The 19,205-nt window shown below is 45.7% G+C and overlaps 1 protein-coding gene across 1 annotated transcript; it reads left to right on the top strand.

Moving 5' to 3' along the window:
• Window positions 1-1,223: 1,223 nt before the first annotated feature.
• Window positions 1,224-16,928, top strand: Oas1 (2'-5'-oligoadenylate synthetase 1). The gene is made up of 7 exons (XM_038344711.1): window positions 1,224-1,422; window positions 3,786-4,074; window positions 6,605-6,786; window positions 8,325-8,557; window positions 9,230-9,383; window positions 10,823-10,849; window positions 16,654-16,928. Exons 1-7 carry the CDS (start codon window positions 1,240-1,242, stop codon window positions 16,684-16,686), a joined length of 1,101 nt encoding a protein of 366 aa, XP_038200639.1. The 5' UTR covers window positions 1,224-1,239; the 3' UTR covers window positions 16,687-16,928.
• The last annotated feature ends 2,277 nt before the right edge of the window (window positions 16,929-19,205 follow it).

Genomic DNA, 19,205 nt, shown 5'->3' with positions numbered 1-19,205 from the left:
AAAATTCCTTTGAGTCGTCAAGGGCTTGTGGCCATGACTGCCGACAAAGTCATTGTGGTAGTCATTTCCTCGGTCCTCCATCCCTTGCTCTCGGCAGTGATTCTAGCAGTGATTCAGGGTGTGTGTGTGTGTGTGTGTCTGTCTGTCTGTCTGTGTCTGTGTTTGTGTGTGTCTGTGTGTGTGTGTGTCTGTGTGTGTGTTTGTATGTGTGTGTCTGTGTGTGTGTCTGTGTGTATGTCTGTGTGTGTGTCTGTGTGTGTGTCTGTGTCTGTGTGTGTGTCTGTGTTTGTGTGTGTGTCTGTGTGTGTGTGTATGTATGTGTGTGTGTACGTACGCGCATGCATACTTGTTTTTCGAGGCAGGGTCTCATCTTCTGGGTCAGACTCCCAGAACTTGGGATAACAAGTATGGACCTCTATGCCATGATGAACATCCACAACGTCTGGGGAGGGAGTGTTAAGGATGGAGACAGCCTAGTTACTCGTAGCGATCGGTTTGTCCTGGGTATAAGTCAGCACTTTACATTATTGAAGTTAGGAGTGGCAATTGACTGACAATGGCAGCTGGACAGAATGGCAGACACCTGTAACCTCAGTACTTGAGACCCCAATGCTTCAGATTCCCAAGTTCATGTCTATCCTGGGCAACATAGTGAGATCCCACATTAAAGAAATATGAACCCTTCATCCTGTATGATGGAAAGATGGGGTGGGAGGGCAGTGAAACCATTGTGGGTGATGTCTTGGATGGTGGTCACATCATCATGGACATGCACCTGAGAACCCAGGGAACTGAGAGACCAGAAGGATGAACAAGCTCGCCATGGTCCCAGTATGGACCAGTCACGTGCCACACACCGACCACAGCAGTGGTGAAACTGGATGCCAGCATCTTCTGGATGTTTCCCACCTGCTCTTCACATTTTAGTGAATGTGTGTGTTGCTGTTAAGTGTGTAGGTGACTATAAACCATTCTTCTTTCAGTAACAGTAGAAGAACAAGAAGGAAAAAAACAAAACAATATGTTAAAATGCTTCCTGCAGGATGAGGGTTTGAGAATCCAAAAGTAAGGCCTCGCTGAAGCACCAGAGTGTCAGGGAGTCCAGGAGCCATAGACCACAGAGGCAGAGTTGTGATTGCACAGCCCCGCCCTTTCTGGGAAACAGAAACTAGCTGTGGATATAAGGTGCAGCTGGCTCCAGAGGCAGTGCCACAGTCAGTAAACACAGCTGGCCTGAAGATGACCCAGAAACTCAGCAGCACCCCTGCCAGGGACCTGGACAAGTTCATAGAGTACCACCTCCTTCCTGACACCACCTTCAGAGATGAGGTCAAAGCAGCCATCCACACCGTATGTGCTTTCCTGAAGGAGAGATGCTTCCGAGGTGCCGCCCACCCTGTGAGGGTCTCCAAGGTGGTGAAGGTGAGTCCCCCTCCGCTTGAGCTGACCCGGGTGGGGAGGGAGCAGACTCTCAGGAGCCAGGCTGCAGCCCTGAGTGGGGGTGGGCTACCTACCTCTCTGTGTCCCAGTGTTCTCATGTGCACCCCTGCTGTGGCACAGGGTAGGGAACAGAACAGAGACCGCACATGCTGGATGACTGGACTGATGGAGCCTCATTGTCCATGTTTCCCACCTGCCAAATGGGACCGCATGACAACAGTACCTAACTCTGTCACTGTCATGGCTACTGACATGTCATATTGTAATACCAACTCAGTTCTGTGGGGTGTACACGTGTGTTAGTGAGTGTGCTCTGCATTTAATTTAGGGAGGTGTTATGAAATGGTGGGAGATTGGACCTTTGTGGGCCAAGGGGGGAAATGGCAGGTGAGAGACAGACACACCATTCAGACTGGGCTTACGTGGGGAGTTTTATTAAAAGAAGTGTAGGGAGAGAGAGAAGAGAAGAAGAAAACACTGAGCGATCTTGTGGAAAGAGAGAGAGAGAAAAGGAGAGAGGAAGAGAAAGGGGGACAGAGGGATGCAGAGAGAAAGATGAAGAGGAAGGAAAGGTAGAAGTAAGCAGAGTTCTGCCTTTTAAAGGAACAGGGTACTGCCTGGGTGACACTCTGTCGGGTATCCAGGGTGCAGGGACCATATATGCCTGGATGCTAACGTTCCTCCCCTTTATTTATTAAAAGGTTGAGGAGTTAGGTGTGACAGGTTAGGGAAGTGAGGGCATGAATTTTTGAGAATGCTTCCTGCTGGTTTGTGGGGTGTCACCCATATGTGGGGAACCTGAGAAAGCTGGAGCGCTGGCCATGTCTGGGGTAGCTGATGGTTTCACTGCTGTCCAGGATCTATGGAACTGTCTGCGCCTTTTGGATCTGGCAACATGCTGGCAGAGCAGAGGACAAGGTTAAGTTTAGGGGATTTTTTTTTCTTGAATTCTGGTTATTGAGAGAGGGGAGTGTCAAGACCAGGGACAGCTGGGGAGGCACAGGCTGTCGATTGGCAGTACTTATCTGGAGTGCATCCATCCTGTCTGAGGTGAAGCCAAGTCATCTTCATGGAACTTACAAGAATTCTTTGAGTTTGCAAAAAGTTTTCGACACATCAGAATTTTTACTGCTTATAATCTGTATTTGAATTTAAATCATAGAAACAGCAGCACACTCACCAGAAGTGATGCTGGTTGAAAGCATTAATGCTCTTTCTTCTATCCAGAAAACTGAGACAGATGTTCTTAGCACAACAAAAAGGACCTTTTAATTAAGTGTATAGTTAGGAAACAACCAAAGGGGACTCAATATCCTGAGCTTGTGGCTATAAAAATATAGTGGCATAGTCCAGTGGTTAGTACTCTGCTCGAGCTAGGTTAATAGCTTATCAGAATCGTATTGATTACTGTTAAGACTATGAGCTTTTGGAGTCTTAGTGTAACAGTAGCATAATGAGAGAGAGAGAGAGAGAGAGAGAGAGAGAGAGAGAGAGAGGGAGAGAGAGAGAGAGAGAAATCTGGAATGTTGTTCATTCTTTTAAATGTCTCAAATCACTTTCTCTTTATCAGCTCTTAGGCCTTTTTCCTCAGAGCTTTATTGATGTGGGATTCCCCTCCTTATACTACGAGTATGTTTTATTACCATTGGTTAAAAGGAAGCTTCTCTGTGACTATGGCAGGGCAGAATAGAGCCAGATTGGAAAACTAAACACAGATATACAAAGAGAGTAGGCTGAGTTAAGAGTCACCATTTAGCTGCCGAAGGAGACAGACGCCTGCCCCAGAAACTTACTGGTAAACCATGAGCCTTGTGATAAAATACAAAATAATAGAAATGGTTTAATTTAAGATGTAAGAGTTAGTTAATAAGAAGCCTGAGTTAATAGGCCAAGCAGTGTTTTAAGTAATACGGTTTCTGTGTTATTATTTTTGGATCTGGGTGGTCAGGAAATGAATAAGCAGCCCCTGCCTACACTTTATAACTTACATTTACCCACCTTGATAACCTGCATTTACCCAACTTAAAACACCTTCTTAGGCCCTAAAACATTCTGAGATCCGCATATCTTAAGCTTTTCTGTCTTTACAGAAGTGACCCTTGAAGCACCTGCCCCTTCCCAGTCATCATGGCATCTCCCTAACATTCAGGAGAAGTCTGTCTTGTGAGTGTCTCTTTCTGAGTCTGGGAGCAAGGTGAACTGTGTCCAGACTCAGTATTAGCTCCAGGAGAGTGAGGCCCGGGACCTGAATTTTTACACAGAGAGCTGAGAAGGCGGCTGAAGCCTTGGTTGCTGCTATAAAAGTGCCAGAGCTGCAGTCGACAATTCTCATTGTTGTCTTTCAGGGCGGCTCCTCCGGAAAAGGCACAACTCTCAAGGGCAGGTCAGACGCCGACCTGGTGGTGTTCCTTAACAATCTCTCCAGCTTCAAGGACCAGTTAAACCGACGCGGAGAGTTCATCCGGGAAATTCGGGAACAGCTGTGTGCATTGCAGCGTGAGGGACGTATTACAGTGAGGTTTGAGGTTCATAGTTCATGGTGGTCCAACCCCCGGGCACTCGGCTTCACACTGAGCTCCCCACAGCTTCAACAGGAGGTAGAGTTTGATGTGCTGCCAGCCTATGATGTCCTGGGTAAGGCACTCGGGGCTTCACCGCCCCCTTCCATCCTCTCTCTCATTTTTTCCTGCGTGTGTATGTGTGCATGCGAGTGCATGTGTGGGGATGTTCACACGTGTGCAGATCTACGCACAAGTTTGCAGGTGTGGGTAAAGACCAGAGGCCAGTCTTGGATGTCGGTGACTTAGGAGCTGCTTTTGTTGAGAGGCTGACCTGGGATTTGCTGGCCCACCTTGCTGGCTCTGGCAGTATGCAGCTGGAGTTAGTGGGGTGTGAGCTCTGCTGGAGCTGCTCCCACAACCTTCGGCAACCTGGAGCCTCAGCATGTTTATTAGGTACAGCACAGGGTAGGGAAGGGGTGGCTGGTAGGTAGTTGGTATCTGTGGGAGAGGACTCTCAGGCTGTAAACAAATATACTCAGATACATTCAGGTCTTCACTATGGCTTCCTCCACGCCCTACCAGACAGCCTGTCGGTTTGTTTGAGATAGGTTGACCTTTGCCCTGGGGTCAGCTGATCCCTTTATCTTGTCAGATAATGAGCCTGAGGGGTCCTCCTGTCTCCATCTTCCCAGCAACTAGATTTCAGGTGTTGATCCCACCTCAGAATTTATGTGGGTCCTGGGAATCTGATTTTGGGTCCTTCTACTTGCCTATCAGTCCCTTTAAGGGAGCCCTTTCCACAGCCTCAGGAGCATCCAACAGAACACCTGCAAGTGGTCAGCTCTCTTTGTGGAAGTGTGGAAATTTTGAGATTCTCAAAGTGGGACAGAGGTTTAGATAAGAATTAACATCTGTTGAATCTTCTATCAAAGAGGAGACTATAGACCTGTGCTGAGGACTATGCGCGTTAGAGAGAGAGAGAGAGAGAGAGAGAGAGAGAGAGAGAGAGAGAGAGAGAGAGAGAGAGAGAGAGAGAGAGAGAGAGAGAGTTTTCCAAAATTACAAATTGGCCACGCTACCCCCCCAAAAAAACCAGGAACACTCCCTGAAAGCACAGTGGGGACTTGGGGAGCTTGAAGGATAGTTGAGACTTTACATTTGGGGAAACACAGCACCCTCTGTTGGCCACTGTGTGATCTGCTCCTATTAACTTGCAAGGTCACTTGCTTTTGGCTTAGGAGAGCCATGGAAACAACACAGAGTCTCAGGCAGCAGAGAAAGAGGCCAGACTGGGAGTAAAAGCAGGGCAGCATCCTGTAGAAAACCACAAGAGGCTTGGATACCAGCTGAAAGGAAGGGGCGCAAAGGCAGTGACCCAGAAATGAGCTGGGAGGTGACTCCCCAGAAGGCTGTCTTGGTCATGGGCTTCCCCAGCCTCAGCAGCTTTCCAGTAGGGCAGTGGGGCCACCACAGAAGGACCGCCTTGGAAATGACAGTGAGTGACAGCCCAGGAAAGGACCTCACTCACAATTCTACCCAAAATGACTTCGTCGATGCCCTTTTGTGTGGTGGACCTTGAAGTTGAAACTCTCCTGGGTCACTGAGTGACAGGGCATGTCCCAGTGTCCCAGAGCGATTTTGCCATGTGCCAGCATCACAGCCTGATGGTAAGGTCTGCCACAGCCATGGCCACACACGTGCACACGCCTAAGACACAGCCTGCTGCCTGTCTAGTCTACGCAAATGTGCACTTGCACCCACACACAGCCATATGGATTCCCTAGCCTGCTGCCTAACCACTCTACAAGCTCAGGACACCACACACACACACACACACACACACACACACACCTCCTCTTAGGACCTGGGCAAACAAAACCACGTGATATTCATTTAGGTATGACGGAAAGTCATCCAGTGAAAACACACACTGGCTGGGGGGACAGCTCGGAGGATAAAGGCAATTGCTACACAAGCATGAAAACCTGAGTTCAAATCCCCAGCACTCACCTACACAGAAAGGACCACAACTGACCTCTAACTGAGGGCTTACATGGCCAGAGACAGGAGAATCTCTGTGGTCTGCTGGTTGTCAGCCAAACTCCTTGCCCACAGAGAAACCTTGTCTCAAAGGAAGAAGGTGAAAAACTATAATGGGAGACACCTTATGTCTTCCCATGACCTCTTAACATATGTGTATACTTTCTCTCAAACACACACAAACAACATATACACCAGACACAAATAGGGGAGAGACAGCATAAGCACGAGGTATATGACAGAAAATGCAGCAGATGTCTCTGCAGTAACTCCAACACAAGTTGGAGTGTACACATATGACATACACCATGCAGAAGATGCTGGACACCAGGGCATGGTTGGCCATTCTTAGATGACCACGCAGCTCTCTTGTGTGTGACCTCAGTGTGCTGTCTCCTCCCACCACTGTCTCCAGGACCAGTCGGTGGCAGGAACTTTCCAGGTGTATGCAGTCCTGAGGGCAGGGACGACACATGGATGAATGGGAGTGATGCTTGCTGTGGTAAAACTCTACGCTATCGAATGAACTCCATGGTCAGTGAGCTTGTCACCCCCCCCCCTAGATAGACCAAAGCACCACAGAGAAGGGCTGTGCTTTCAGCTGAATGAAGCTTCCTTGACAGGTCAACTCAACTACACCAAGCCTGACCCCCAAATCTACGTCAAACTCATCAGTGAGTGCACCTCCCTGGGGAAGGCAGGGGAGTTCTCTACCTGCTTCACTGAGCTCCAGAGAAACTTCCTGAAGCATCGTCCAACCAAGCTGAAGAGTCTAATCCGCCTGGTCAAGCACTGGTATCAACTGGTATGGTGTCTAGTCCAGCCACTGCGGGCCCCATCTTACAGGGCAGAGAATGGAAGGGGTGATGAAGGGGAAGAAAGATGAGGAGCAAGGTGTGAGGGAAGGAGTGGTGGGAAGAGAAAGAGAGTTGAGTGTAGGAGTGTCGGGCTGCGTCCTACCACTCGGCTAGCTTTACACCTGAAATAATTACACGGAAACTGTATTCTTTTCAACACTGCCTGACCCATTAGTTTCAGCCTCTTATTGGCTAATTCTCCCACATCTTGATTAACCCATTTCTATTAATCTGTGTAGCACCATGAGGTGGTGGCTTACCAGGAAGATTCAGCCTGTCTGACCTGGTGGCTGGCTTCATGGCGACTGACCCAGAGAAGAGAGGCATGGCGATTGTCTAACTTCCCTTCTTCCCAGCATTCTGTTCTGTCTACTCCACCTATCTAAATCATGCCCTATCAAAAAGCCAAGGCAGTTTCTTTATTAACCAATGAGAGTCCTCCATCAGTTGAGAGGTGAAGGGGAAGTCAGGGAGGAGATGCTGTAGTAGAGGGAGGAAGGGAAGGAAGGAGAGAAGGAGGGAGGAGGGAAAGAGGGATGGAGGGAGGACCTGGAAGAAGGAGGGCTTCCCATGCTGTTAGGAATGATTTCTTCTAGTCCAGTTTCCATTCAACTCACTCACTCTTCAGTTGCAGCTAATTCACTGTTCACATGTTATCGTGACCTTTGGATTTCTCTTTATCTTTCTTTCTTGCATTATTTAGAGACAGGGTCTCAGTAGGAAGCTACTGATGTCCTGGAACTCACTATGTAGACCAGACTGGCCATGAACTGACAGTTCTGCCTTCCTTTGTCTCCCATTGCTGGAATAAAAGATACACACCCTCACACCAAACCTGATTTATGGATTTCTAGTGTCTTTTTAATGCACTGGTACTTACAGTGACTTAGATTTTCCCTACGTGTCAAGCTATGTTTTCTTTAAATAACCATCCTGCAATATTTCTGGAGTTTTTATGTGTGTGTGAGATGGATCTGGTGTGGGTGTATGTATACCTGTTCTTGGGAGCGCCTGTCTATGGGTATGCATGTGTGTCCATAAACATGTGGAGACCAGAGAGCAATGCCAAGTCCTCAGTCACTCTCCACCTTTTATGTCCAGACAGGGTCTCACACTTGAGCCCACAGTGTGCTGAATCAGCACTTCTGAACCATCACATAATCCTGGAGACCCACATTTCCATCTGCTTAGGCTGGGATTATGAGTGGGTTACTCGCAAGCCTAACTTTGATGTGCTTGCTGGGATCTGAGCATGATTCTCCTGTGCCTGCTGGTAAATGCTCAGTCTCTGTGTGGTCTCTATCTCAACCACACAGCTCTTGGCTATAGCATGGTAGTGCACATAGACCGAATTTACAAGAACGGGTACGACTGTATGTCAGTAAGCCTGTAATGACGACATCAGGTGGCATCTGAACTGACCCCGTGAGAAGTGGTCCCCACACAGCTCACAGGCCCATTTCTTTCATCTCCTTTCTCTTCTCAGTGCAAGGAGAAGCTGAGGAAGCCGCTGCCCCCACAGTATGCCCTGGAGTTGCTCACAGTCTATGCCTGGGAACAAGGAAATGGAAACACTGAGTTCAGCACAGCCCAGGGCTTCCTGACTGTCTTGGAACTGGTCACCAAGTACAGGCAGCTTCGAATCTACTGGACAAAGTATTATGACTTTCAAGACCAATACATCTCCAGCTACCTGCTCAGTCAGCTCAGAAGAGCCAGGTAGCCTGTCCCCTCATGACTCAGCTCCTCACCAGGGGCTCCTGGCTGTGGCAGTGTGGATGTGGGGAGGCGGGAACTCCGTGTCAATGGAGCATCTCCTGTCCTGTCACTGTGCTGGGCACTGTCCTGCTGTCACCTGATTGACATGGAGACCTGCAGCCCTGGGAGGCAGGGGTGGGCTCTCCTGTCTGCAGATGAGGAAACCAAGGCGCTGACCTTGTCCAGACCCAATCAGCAGAGAGGGGAGCGCATGGAGCGGGAACTGAGCTGTTCCAGCTGTAACAGTATCATAAGGGGTTGCAGGCATAGAACAGTGCTGGACTAATGAACTCTAAACAATGCAGTAGACTTTGTCACCTGAGGAAAGGGTATGTCTTGATCCTGTGCTGTCTTCAGCCTTCATATCCCATCTTGTGAGACTACCCACCACACAGATCAGAGAGGGTGGGGGACCTGATCCAGGACACACAGCTACTAAAGGGTAGAGGATTCTAGCCCAGGCCTCTCAGGTCGTGTCCAATGATCCCTCCAGGCTTGCTCTATACTGTGGGGCAGGGACTCAGGATAAACTTTGGATAGTGGAGCTCTGCTGAGCTCCTCCCCTGTCCCTGTGCAGTGGCATCTGTAGCACTGGTCAGCTGATCAGCTCCCTCTCTGAATGTTGCTCTGCAGGCCTGTGATCCTGGACCCAGCTGACCCGACAGGGAACGTGGCTGGTTTTCACTCAGAGGGCTGGCGGTGGCTGGCAGAAGAGGCTGTAGCCTGGCTGCAATACCCATGCTTTAAAAGATGGGATGGTTGCCTGGTGGGATCCTGGGATGTGCCGGTGAGAATTTATCATCGTCTTGTTCCCTTGCACACAGATCTGGTCAAGCCATCTATTTCTAGAATATTCAAACAAAGATGCCCTGGCTTATAGGTTTTCCCGCCACACCGATTGCTTTACAGTTATTCTCAGAGATTGTCACATCACCTTTGTAGGGTTCCTGTCACTCAGCCGCCTAATGAAGGACGGCCTCTCCTCTGACTGTCTGCTTTGTGTTCAGGCTCCGTCCTGCACTCTTTATTATATACTGGGTTCTCACACACGCTCATCCTGTGTTCTTTATCATACAGTAGCTCACTGGATCTGCACACATGCTCATCCTGTGTTCTTTATCATATAATAGCTCACTGGATCTGCACATGTTTGTCCTGTGTTCTATATCACACAGTAACTCACTATATTCTTACTAGGGCTCTACAAGGTGTCCTTGTTTTCTGGTGAACGAAAAGGCTCATAGCTGGGGATATGGCTCAGCCAATAAAATAATTGCCACATAAGTAAAGATAAGGAGCCTCATATCATCCCCAGAACCATGTAAAGAACTCAGGCAAGAAGATGTTCACTTGCCATTCCAATTTTGGGAAGCAGGATTGGAAAGACCCTTGGGCTCACTGACAAGGGAGCATAGGCTACTTGGTGACAAGGGAGCATAGGCTACTTGGTGAGTCCAGGCCAGTGTGCCTCACAATGCTAAAGTGGACAGCACTTGAGAAGTATGGACTGCTCTGTTGATTGCACACAAATGTATTTACAAATTTGCATGTATACAGAAACACACACACACACACACACACAACAAGCATAGAATATTCAAACAAAAAAAGAAGGTAGAAGGGAAGAAAGCTGAAGCTACTGGCTCAGGGATGCTCAGCTAAGGAGAGGTGGCCCGGGAGTCCCTGGACTTTGAAGCCAGTGCTCTAAAGCTGACCATTTTCCTGTCTCGTTGTCATGTGGCCAACAGGACTCAGCAGGGCTGTGTCACAGCCAAAGAGACATAGAGGGACCTGCACTTGGACCTTTCCTTCATGGGGCAGGGGATTTTCTGATGCTGTGCACTCAGGATGGAGCTTAGCATGGGTGCATGGACATGGGAAGCAAACCTCAGAAGGTCAGGAATGAAAGGAGAAGGGACCCAGGAGGGGGGCAGCTGTGACTGCTGTGACCTTTAGGACTGTCACACATACAGCAGATTGTGTTTAGGCCCTGTCTCCCGTTTGGAGATCTGTTACGGACTAAGAGGACCAAAGGCAAAGCTACATACTATGTACTACCCTCTCCCCAAAAGGTCCTGATGTTCATCTTCCCAACATGGGGATGTGCTGACCCTTCTTCTGAGGGGCTCTGGTGTTCAGTCATAGTGCCCATCCCCAGAGCTAATTTACATAACCTTCCAAGTAGGAATGTGGGCTCCTGACATGATTGTGTGTTTTCTGTTACAGACGGAGGTTGATGTGCCCTATCAACAGGTTAGATGTTTTTCTTTGTTTTTTCCTTTTTTTATTATTTTCATTGAGCTTTTCATTTTTATCTGCTCCCCTCCCTAACTCTCTCCTCACCTTCAACCCTATCCCAAGGTCCCCATGTTCCCAATTTATACAAGAGATCTTTTCGTTTTCTACTTCCCATGTAGATTAGATCTATGTATGTTTCTCTTAGGGTCTTCATTGTTGTCTAGGTTCTCTGGGATTGTGATTTGTGGGCTGGTTTTCTTTGTTTAAAAACCACCTATGTCGAGGCCAGCCTGGTCTACAAGAGCTAGTTCTAGGACAGGCGCTAGAAACTACAGGGAAACCCTGTCTCGAAAAACCAAAAAAAAAAAAATAAAATAAAAAAATAAAAACCACCTATGAGTGAGTAAATGTGATAATTGTCTTTCTGTATCTGGGTTATCTCACACAAGATGATGTTTTCTAGCTCCATCCATTTGCCTGCAAAATTCAAGATGTTGTTATTTTTCTCTGCTGTGTAGTATTCCATTGTGTAAATGTACCACATTTTCCTTATTCATTCTTTGGTCGAGAGGCATTTATGTTGTTTCCAGGTTCTGGTTATGACAAACAATGCTGCTATGAACATAGTAGAGCACATGCCCTTGTGGCACGATTGAGCAGCCTTTGGATATATAACAAAAAGTGGTATTACTGGATCTTGAGGAAGGTTGTTTCCTAGTTTTCTGAGAAATCGCCACACTGACAACCAAAGGGGCTGAACCAGCTTGCATTCCCACCAGCAATGGAGGAGTGTTCCCTTTTCCCACAACCTCTCCAGCATAAGTTGTCATCAGTGGTTTTGATCTTGGCCATTCTTACAGATGTAAGATGGAATCTCAGAGTTGTTTTGATTTGCATTTCTCTGATGACTAAGAATGTTGAACATTTCCTTAAGTGTCTTTCAGCCATTTTAGATTCCTCTGTTGAGAGTTCTCTGTTTAGGCCTGTACTCAATTTTTTTTTTATTGGATTATGTGTTCTTTTGGTGACCAATTTCTTGAGTTCTTTGTATATTTTGGAGATCAGACCTCTGTCTGATGTGGAGTTAGTGAAGATCTTTTCCCATTTTGTAGGCTGTCGTTTTGTCTTGTTGACTGTGTCCTTTTTTTTTTTTTTACAGAAGCTTTTCAGTTTCAGGAGGTCCTGTTTATTAATTGTTTCTCTCTTTCTCAGTGTCTGTGCTGCTGGGGTTCTATTTAGGAAGAGGTTCCCTGTGCCAATGCATTCACATGTACTTCCCACTTTCTCTTCTGTAAGATTCAGTGTGGCTTTATGTTGAGGTCTTTGATCCATTTGGACTTCAGTTTTGTGCGTGGTGATAGATATGGGTCTATTTTCATTCTTCTACATGTTGATGTCCAGTTATGCCAGCACCATTTGTTAAATAGGCTTACTTTTTACCATTTGATATTTTTTGCTTCCTTGTCAAAAATCAGGTGTTCGAAGTTGTGTGGATTGATAGCCAGGTCTTTGATTCAGTTCCATTGGTCCTCAAGTCTGTTTTTATGCCAATACCAGGCTTTTTTCAGCACTGTGGCTCTGTAGTAGAGTTTGAAGTCAGGGATTGTGATGCCTCCAGAAGTGCTTTTATTGTATAAGATTGTTTTGGCTATCCTGCCTTTTCTGCTTTTCCATATGAAGTTGAGTATCGTTCTTTCGAGGTCTTAGAAGCATTTTGCCAGATTTTGATGGGCATTGCATTGAATCTGTAGATTGCTTTTTGTATGATTACCATTTTTACTATGTTAATTCTACCTACACAAGAGCATGGGAGATCTTTCCACTTTCTGGTGTCTTCTTCAATTTCTTTCTTCAAATATTTAAAGTTCTTGTCATGCAAGTCTTCCACTTGTTTGGTTAGAGTTGCTCTGAGATATTTCATGGTATTTGTGGGTATTGTGAAGGGTGTCGATTCTCTGATTTCTTTCCCAGCCCTTTTATCATCTGAGAACAGGAGGGCTACTGATTTTTTTAGTCAGTCTTGTATCCTGCTACATTACTGAGTGTTTATGAGTTGTAGAAGTTCCTTGGTAGAATTTGCCAGTACTTTATTGAGTATTTTTGCACCAATGTTCATGAGTGAGATTGGTCTGTAATTTTCCTTCTTAGTAATGTCTTTCTGTGGTTTGAATATCAAGGTAATTGTAGCCTCATAAAAACAGTTTGACAATGTTCCTTCTGTTTCTATTGTGTGGAACAATTTGAGGAGTATTGGCATTAGTTCTTCTTTGAAAATCTTGTAGAAATCTGAGCTGAAACCATCTGGTTCTTGGCTTTTTTTTTTTTTTTTGGTTGGGAGGCTTTTGATGACTATTTCTATTTCTTCAGCAGTTATAGGTCTGTTTAATTTGCTTATCTGGTCTTGATTTAATTTTGGTAAGTGATATTTATCCAGAAAGTTGTCAATTTCCTTTAAGTTTTCCAATTTTGTGGAGTACAGGTTTTCGAAATATGACCTGATGAATCTCTGTATTTCCTTCTTGTCTGTTGTTATGTCCCCCCTTTCATTTCTGATTTTGTTTTTTGTTAATTCGGATATTATCTCTCTGCCTTTTAGTTAGTTTGGATGAAGATTTTTCTATTTTGTTGATTTTCTCGAAGAAACAACTCTTTGTCTCATTGATTCTTTGTATAGTTTTCTTTGTTTCTATTTTGTTGATTTCAGCTCTCAATTTGATTATTTCCTGCCATATAGTTCTCTTCAGTGAGTTTGCTTCTTTTTGTTCTAAAGTTTTCAAATGTTCTGTTAATTCACTAGTGTGGGATTTTTTTCAGGTTCTTTATGTATGCATTTAGTGCTATGAACGTTCCTCTTAACGCTGCTTTTATTGTGTCCCATAAATTTGGGTATGTTGTGTGGTCATTTTCATTGAATTTTAGGAAGTCTTTAATTTCTCTCTTTGTATCTTCCTTAACCCATTGATGATTCAGGTGAGCATTGTTTAATTTCCATGTGTTTGTGGGCTTTCTGGAATTAGTATTGCTGTTGATTTCTAGTTTTAAACCACGGTAATCTGATAAGATGCATAGGGTTATTCCAATTTTTTGTATTTGTTGAAGCTTGTGTTGGTACTGAGTATGTGGTCAGTTTTTGAGAAGGTTCCATGAGGTGCTGAGAAGAAGGTATATTCTTTTCTGTTTGGATGGAATATTCTATAGATGTCTGTTAAGTCCATTTGAATCATAACATCTGTTAGCTCCTTCATTTCTGTTTATTTTTTGTCTGGCATACCTGTCCAGTGTTGAGAGTGGAGTGTTGAAGTCTCCCACTATTAGTGTGTGGGGTTTAATGTGTGATTTAAGCTTCAGAAGTGTTTCTTTTACATATGAGGGTGCCCTTGTTTGGGGAGCATAGATGTTTAGTATTAAGATTTCCTTTTGATGGATTTTTCTTGTGACTGATATGAAATGTCCTTCTTTGTCTCTTTTGATTGATTTTGGTTTGAAGCCTATTTTGTTAGATATTAGAATAGCTACACCCGCTTGTTTCTTAGGTCCATTTGATTAGAATATTTTTCCCAACCCTTCACTCTGAGACGATGTCTGTCTTTGTGGTTGAGGTGTGTTTCTTGTATGCAGAAGAAGGATGAATTCTGTTTTCATATCCAATCCATTAGCCTGTGCCTTTTTATAGGTGAGTTGAGTCCATTTATATTAAGGATATTAATGACCAGTGGTTGCTATCTTCTGTTAATTTAGTTTTCATTGTCGGTGATGTTAATTTGTACATTTTCCCCTTCTTTGGGATTTGCTGCTATGATACCATCAATTGTGTTTTTGTTGGTGTAGCCATCTTCCTTGGGTTGGAGTTTTCCTTCTAGTATTTGTGTAGGGCTGGGTTTGTGGCTAGGTTTTGGTTAAATCTGGTTTGTCATGGAATACTTGTTTTGTCCTTATATGGTGATTGAAAGTTTGCTGGGTATAGTCGTCTGGGCTGGCATCCGTGGTCTCTTAATGTCTGCATAACGTTTGACCATGACCTTCTGGCTTTTATTGTCTCCGTTGAAAAGTCAGGTGTAATTCTGGTAGGTTTACGTTTATGTTACTTGGCTTTTTTCCTTTGCAGCTCTTAATATTCTTTCTATACTCTGTATGTTTAGTGTTTTGATTATTATGTGGCGAGAGGACTTTTATTTTGGATCCAGTGTATGTGGTGTTCTGTAAGCTTGTTGTATCTTCATAGGCATAGTTTTCTTTAGTTTGGGAAAATTTTCTTCTATGATTTTGTTAAATATATTTTCTGTGCTTTTGAGTTGAACTTCTCCTTCTTCTAAAACTATTATTCTTAGATTTGCCTTTTCATGGCCCCATATTTTCTGGATATTTTGGGTTAAGCTGTTGTTATATTTAATGTTTTCTTTGACTGATGAGTCTATTTTCTCTATTGTATCTTCAGCACTTGGGATTCTCTCTTCCATCTCTTGTATTCTGCTGTTCATGCTTGTGTTTGTGGTTCCTGATCTTTTTCTCATGATTTCTGTTTCTATAATTCCCTCGGCTTATGTTTTCTTTATTGTCTCTATTTCAGTTTTCAAGTCTTGAATAGTTGAGTTCTTTTTCTTGGTTTTCTTTAAGGGATTTGCTGATGTCTTCCAATTTTTTGTTTGTCTTTTCCTCCATTTCTTCGAAGGAATTTCTCATTTCCTCTTTCAGAATTTCAAACATTCTCCTGAAGTTATTTTTTAGGTCATTTTCTCCTGCTTCATCTATATTTGGTTGTTCAAGTCTTGCTGTTGTGGGGTCTTTAGGTTTTACTGGTGTTGTGTTGCTCTTTGTGGTGTAGCGTGTGATCTTACCTTTTCTACTCATCTTTTCCTCTAATAGGTGTGGTCGGGGCTGTTGGTGATTCTGTTGATTAATCTTCTAGGTGCCAGTGAATCCAAGGCTCAGATGGTTGTTCCATGTTCCTGGAGGTCACTTAGTGCTCCCGGACTTTCTCCATTCCCTTGGAGTTTGCTGTCTCAGGCCTGCTCTAGCCTAGGTTGTCGGTTTTGACCTATTTCTGTAAATCCTGGTCTGGATCCACTCCTGCAGAGGTCCCTGGCTTGGAATTGGTCCTGCAAAAGTCTCTGACTCTGGTCTGCTCCCTCAGAGATCCCAGGCTCACATGTGCCCATATCTGAGCAGAGGACCTGGCTCAGGCTTACTCCCTCAGAGGTCCCAGATTCATGCTTGGACCCAGACCTGCAGAGCTTTCTGGTTCCTGCCTATTCCCTTTGATGAACCAAACCAACACCTAGTCCCACAGAGGTCCTGACTCAAGCCTACTCCCTCTGAGGTCCTAGACTCACACCTGGACCCACAAAGATCTCTGGTTCCTGCCTACCAGATTGGAGGTCCCAGATTCCTGCCCAGACCAGCAGGGCACCTGGTTCAGACCTAGTTCTTCAGAAGTCCTAGATTCACACCCAGACCTTCAATAGTCTCTGGCTCTGGCTCTGGCTCTGGCTCTGGCTCTGGCTCACTCGCTTAGCGGTTGCTCCCCTGTACCTGTTTCTGTGGAGTTCCCTGTCTCGGATCTGCTCTGGCCCATGTCGCTGGCTCAGTCCTGGTCCACCAATGTCCCTGAAGTGGATCTGCTTGCGCTCCCATGAAGCTTGCTTCCTCAGGCCCCTGTTTTTCTTTGTTTTGTTTCTTTGTTTGTGTTTTGTTTGGTTTGTTGTTAGTTTTTGTTTTGTTGTGGGCTTATGCTGTGTGGCACAGACTAGCCTAAAGCTTGCCTTAGTGCTGGGTTGACAGCAGTGTAGATCTGATATGCCCTGCCTTCCCTTCATCCTCAGGTGGAAGAGAACTGGAGTTGCATCCTCCTATGAGCACAAAAGCAACCACATAGAAGGTTCTGGAGTCAGGAGATGTGCTCCTCTGCTGCAGGCCTTGACCAGAGAGGGCAGGATGCCCAAGGAAGCTCACTTTGGGAGCAGGTGTCCCTGTACAATCCCCTGTAACTTTTAAGTAAACAGGGTATGTACCCTCCTTACTTAAGGCCCCAGTGCAGGTGTGTCTCACGTAGGGTCAGACTCCAGGCTTCTGACCCCTTCCCACCCACCCTTCCATCCTTTCCCATCATAGATACCCTTCCTCATAGCCTGCTTCATCTGCCTTATCCTCTGACAATGTTCTCTGGGGGACAAGAGATTCAGAATGGGAGGAGAAAAGTCAAGCTTGACTTCTGTCTGTGCACCGGTTAGGAGGCTCCGTCCAATGTCTGATCAACAACAATAAAGCACAGCAGATGCCATGAGGGTGTGTGAGATGAGTCATAGACTTATAAGTGTGTATGTGTGTTCATGGTTCAATTAGATGCGTTTATTGAGCACATACTACATGCGTCCAGACACTGAGCACTCAGCAGTGGACAGAGCAAAACCAGTTCACTACAGCTATAATGCCACATGGATTGGGATCCTCCCAGGTGTCTTAACTCACATAAACCCAAGACAGCATCCTTGGTCCCTTCTGTCCACACCCCCAAGACAAGACTCAAGACCTGCCCCATCTGACTCAGAAGCTGTTCTGCAGCTACACATGGCTATGGGGACCTGGGAGTGTGAGCAGTGCATATGAAGATGCATTGTGGCTGCAACATGCAGGCTGGGGTTTGAGGAAATGCATGACAAAAGTTCATTGGATTTGTAACACTGGTGGTCATAAAAACAGAAACATGGTTGTCTGTGATGACAATGAACTTTTGATGCACTGAGTTAAATCACAGTGGGTGTCTGCTTCCTTTTTCTCTTTCTGAGACAAGGCCTCATTATGTGACATAGTCTGACCTGGAACTCATAGGCATCCTCCTGCCTCAGTCTCCCGAGTTCTGGAATCACACACACACACACACACACACACACACCCTCCACACAGAGACCTAATAGTACCACAGTTCAGTGTTGTGAATCAGCGGCTCATTTGTCAGATCCAAAGACAACCATGTGTGCTCAACTCTTGTACCCTGCTTACTTAAGAGTTCAGGACCTTGGACTTCCCATAGTGTAGGGAACCCTGACTGCTCTTTGGCCTGGAGAGGGAGGGAGTGGGGGTATGGGTGAAGGGGAGGGGAGGGAAGTGGGAGGAGGGGAGAAGATGGAAATTTTTAATAAAATAAAATTTAAAAAAGAGTTCAGGGCATTGTACAGGGCACCTGCTCCCAAAGCCTGCTCCTGACCTCAGTGCCCACTCTCTTAATAACTCTCTCTCTCTCTGTGTGTGTGTGTGTATGTGTGTGTGTGTGTGTATGTGTGTGTGTGTGTGTGCTTCCAGCTCTCGTTCATTCAGTTCTTACTCTAATAGCCCTGAGAACCAGGAACCCCAGTGTCCTGGAGTGTGAGAAGACGCATGTCCCCTAGACCTCAGAACAAATCACGCTTTGTATTGTGCTCTATCTGAGTCCCTGGTGACCTTGGTGATGCTGGTCTACTATTCCAGTCTTGGCTCTTCTGAAACACCCCCAGATACACAGAGAAGGTTTTAACAAACAATGCCTATAGGACTGGTATGGGAAGTCCTTCTGTATATGTGTTGCTTTTATTGGTTAATGAATAAAGAAAATGCTTTGAGTCTATAGCAGGGTAGAACAATGCTAGGCAGGGAAACCTAAACTGAATGCTGGGGGAAAAAACCGGAGTCAGGGAGACACTATGTATCTGCCAGAAGGGAAAAACACAAGCTGCCAGCCAGAACCTTGCCAGTAGGCCATGAGCCTTGTGGTAAAATATAAAATAATAGAAATGGGTTAATTTAAGAGATAAGAGTGAGCTAGAAATATGCATAAGCTAATAGGCCAAGCAGTGTTGTAATAATACAGCTGCTGTGTGATTATTTCAGTTCTGGGCAGCCAGAACCAAACAAGCAGCCTTTGTACAACATGGGTTCCCATGTCTCCTACCAAGCTAAGGGCACTCATCATGTGAGCCATCATGTACCCCACAAGTCTACATGCAACATGTCATGTCCATATCCCATGTCTCCATGCTGGAATTACCCCTCGTGTGGACCGTGATAAACAGCATGGAGGTTGACAGTAGGGTACAGGATGAGTGATGAGCAGCCTAAGGGAGGAGCAACAGGTGGCGACATCAGATCTCCATGACGACAGGGTTACTGGAGATCATCTCTCAGATAGAGGAAGATGTCCACAGCCAACACTTGCAAACCACTGTGTCTGACTGTCATGCTGGGCAGTGTCATGATTGCTCCAGACTGGACCTGCCCAAGAGCCCTTTGTCTCTAAGTACCAGGCCTTTGGCAGGGTTGATGACAGACACTTTGGGTTTCTAAGACCAGTCTTCAACTTTGACCTTCTGCCCAAGGTTGGGCGCTCCCTCCTTTCTGGTGC

This window comes from Arvicola amphibius, chromosome 10 (genome assembly GCF_903992535.2).
Source record: "Arvicola amphibius chromosome 10, mArvAmp1.2, whole genome shotgun sequence".
NCBI classification, from domain to species: domain Eukaryota; kingdom Metazoa; phylum Chordata; class Mammalia; order Rodentia; family Cricetidae; genus Arvicola; species Arvicola amphibius.
The sequence above is the reverse complement of the archived record's forward strand: the minus strand, read 5'-3'. Positions and strand labels throughout refer to the sequence as shown.

What these genes read in the sequence shown, in the direction of transcription:
- Oas1 (XM_038344711.1), top strand. Translation starts at nt 1,240, where the DNA reads ATGACCCAGAAACTCAGCAGCACCCCTGCCAGGGACCTGGACAAGTTC. An exon ending in GCCAGCCTATGATGTCCTGG is followed by an intron (nt 4,075 to 6,604) that starts GTAAGGCACTCG and finishes CTTCCTTGACAG; the next exon opens with GTCAACTCAACTACACCAAG. An exon ending in AGTCAGCTCAGAAGAGCCAG is followed by an intron (nt 8,558 to 9,229) that starts GTAGCCTGTCCC and finishes GTTGCTCTGCAG; the next exon opens with GCCTGTGATCCTGGACCCAG.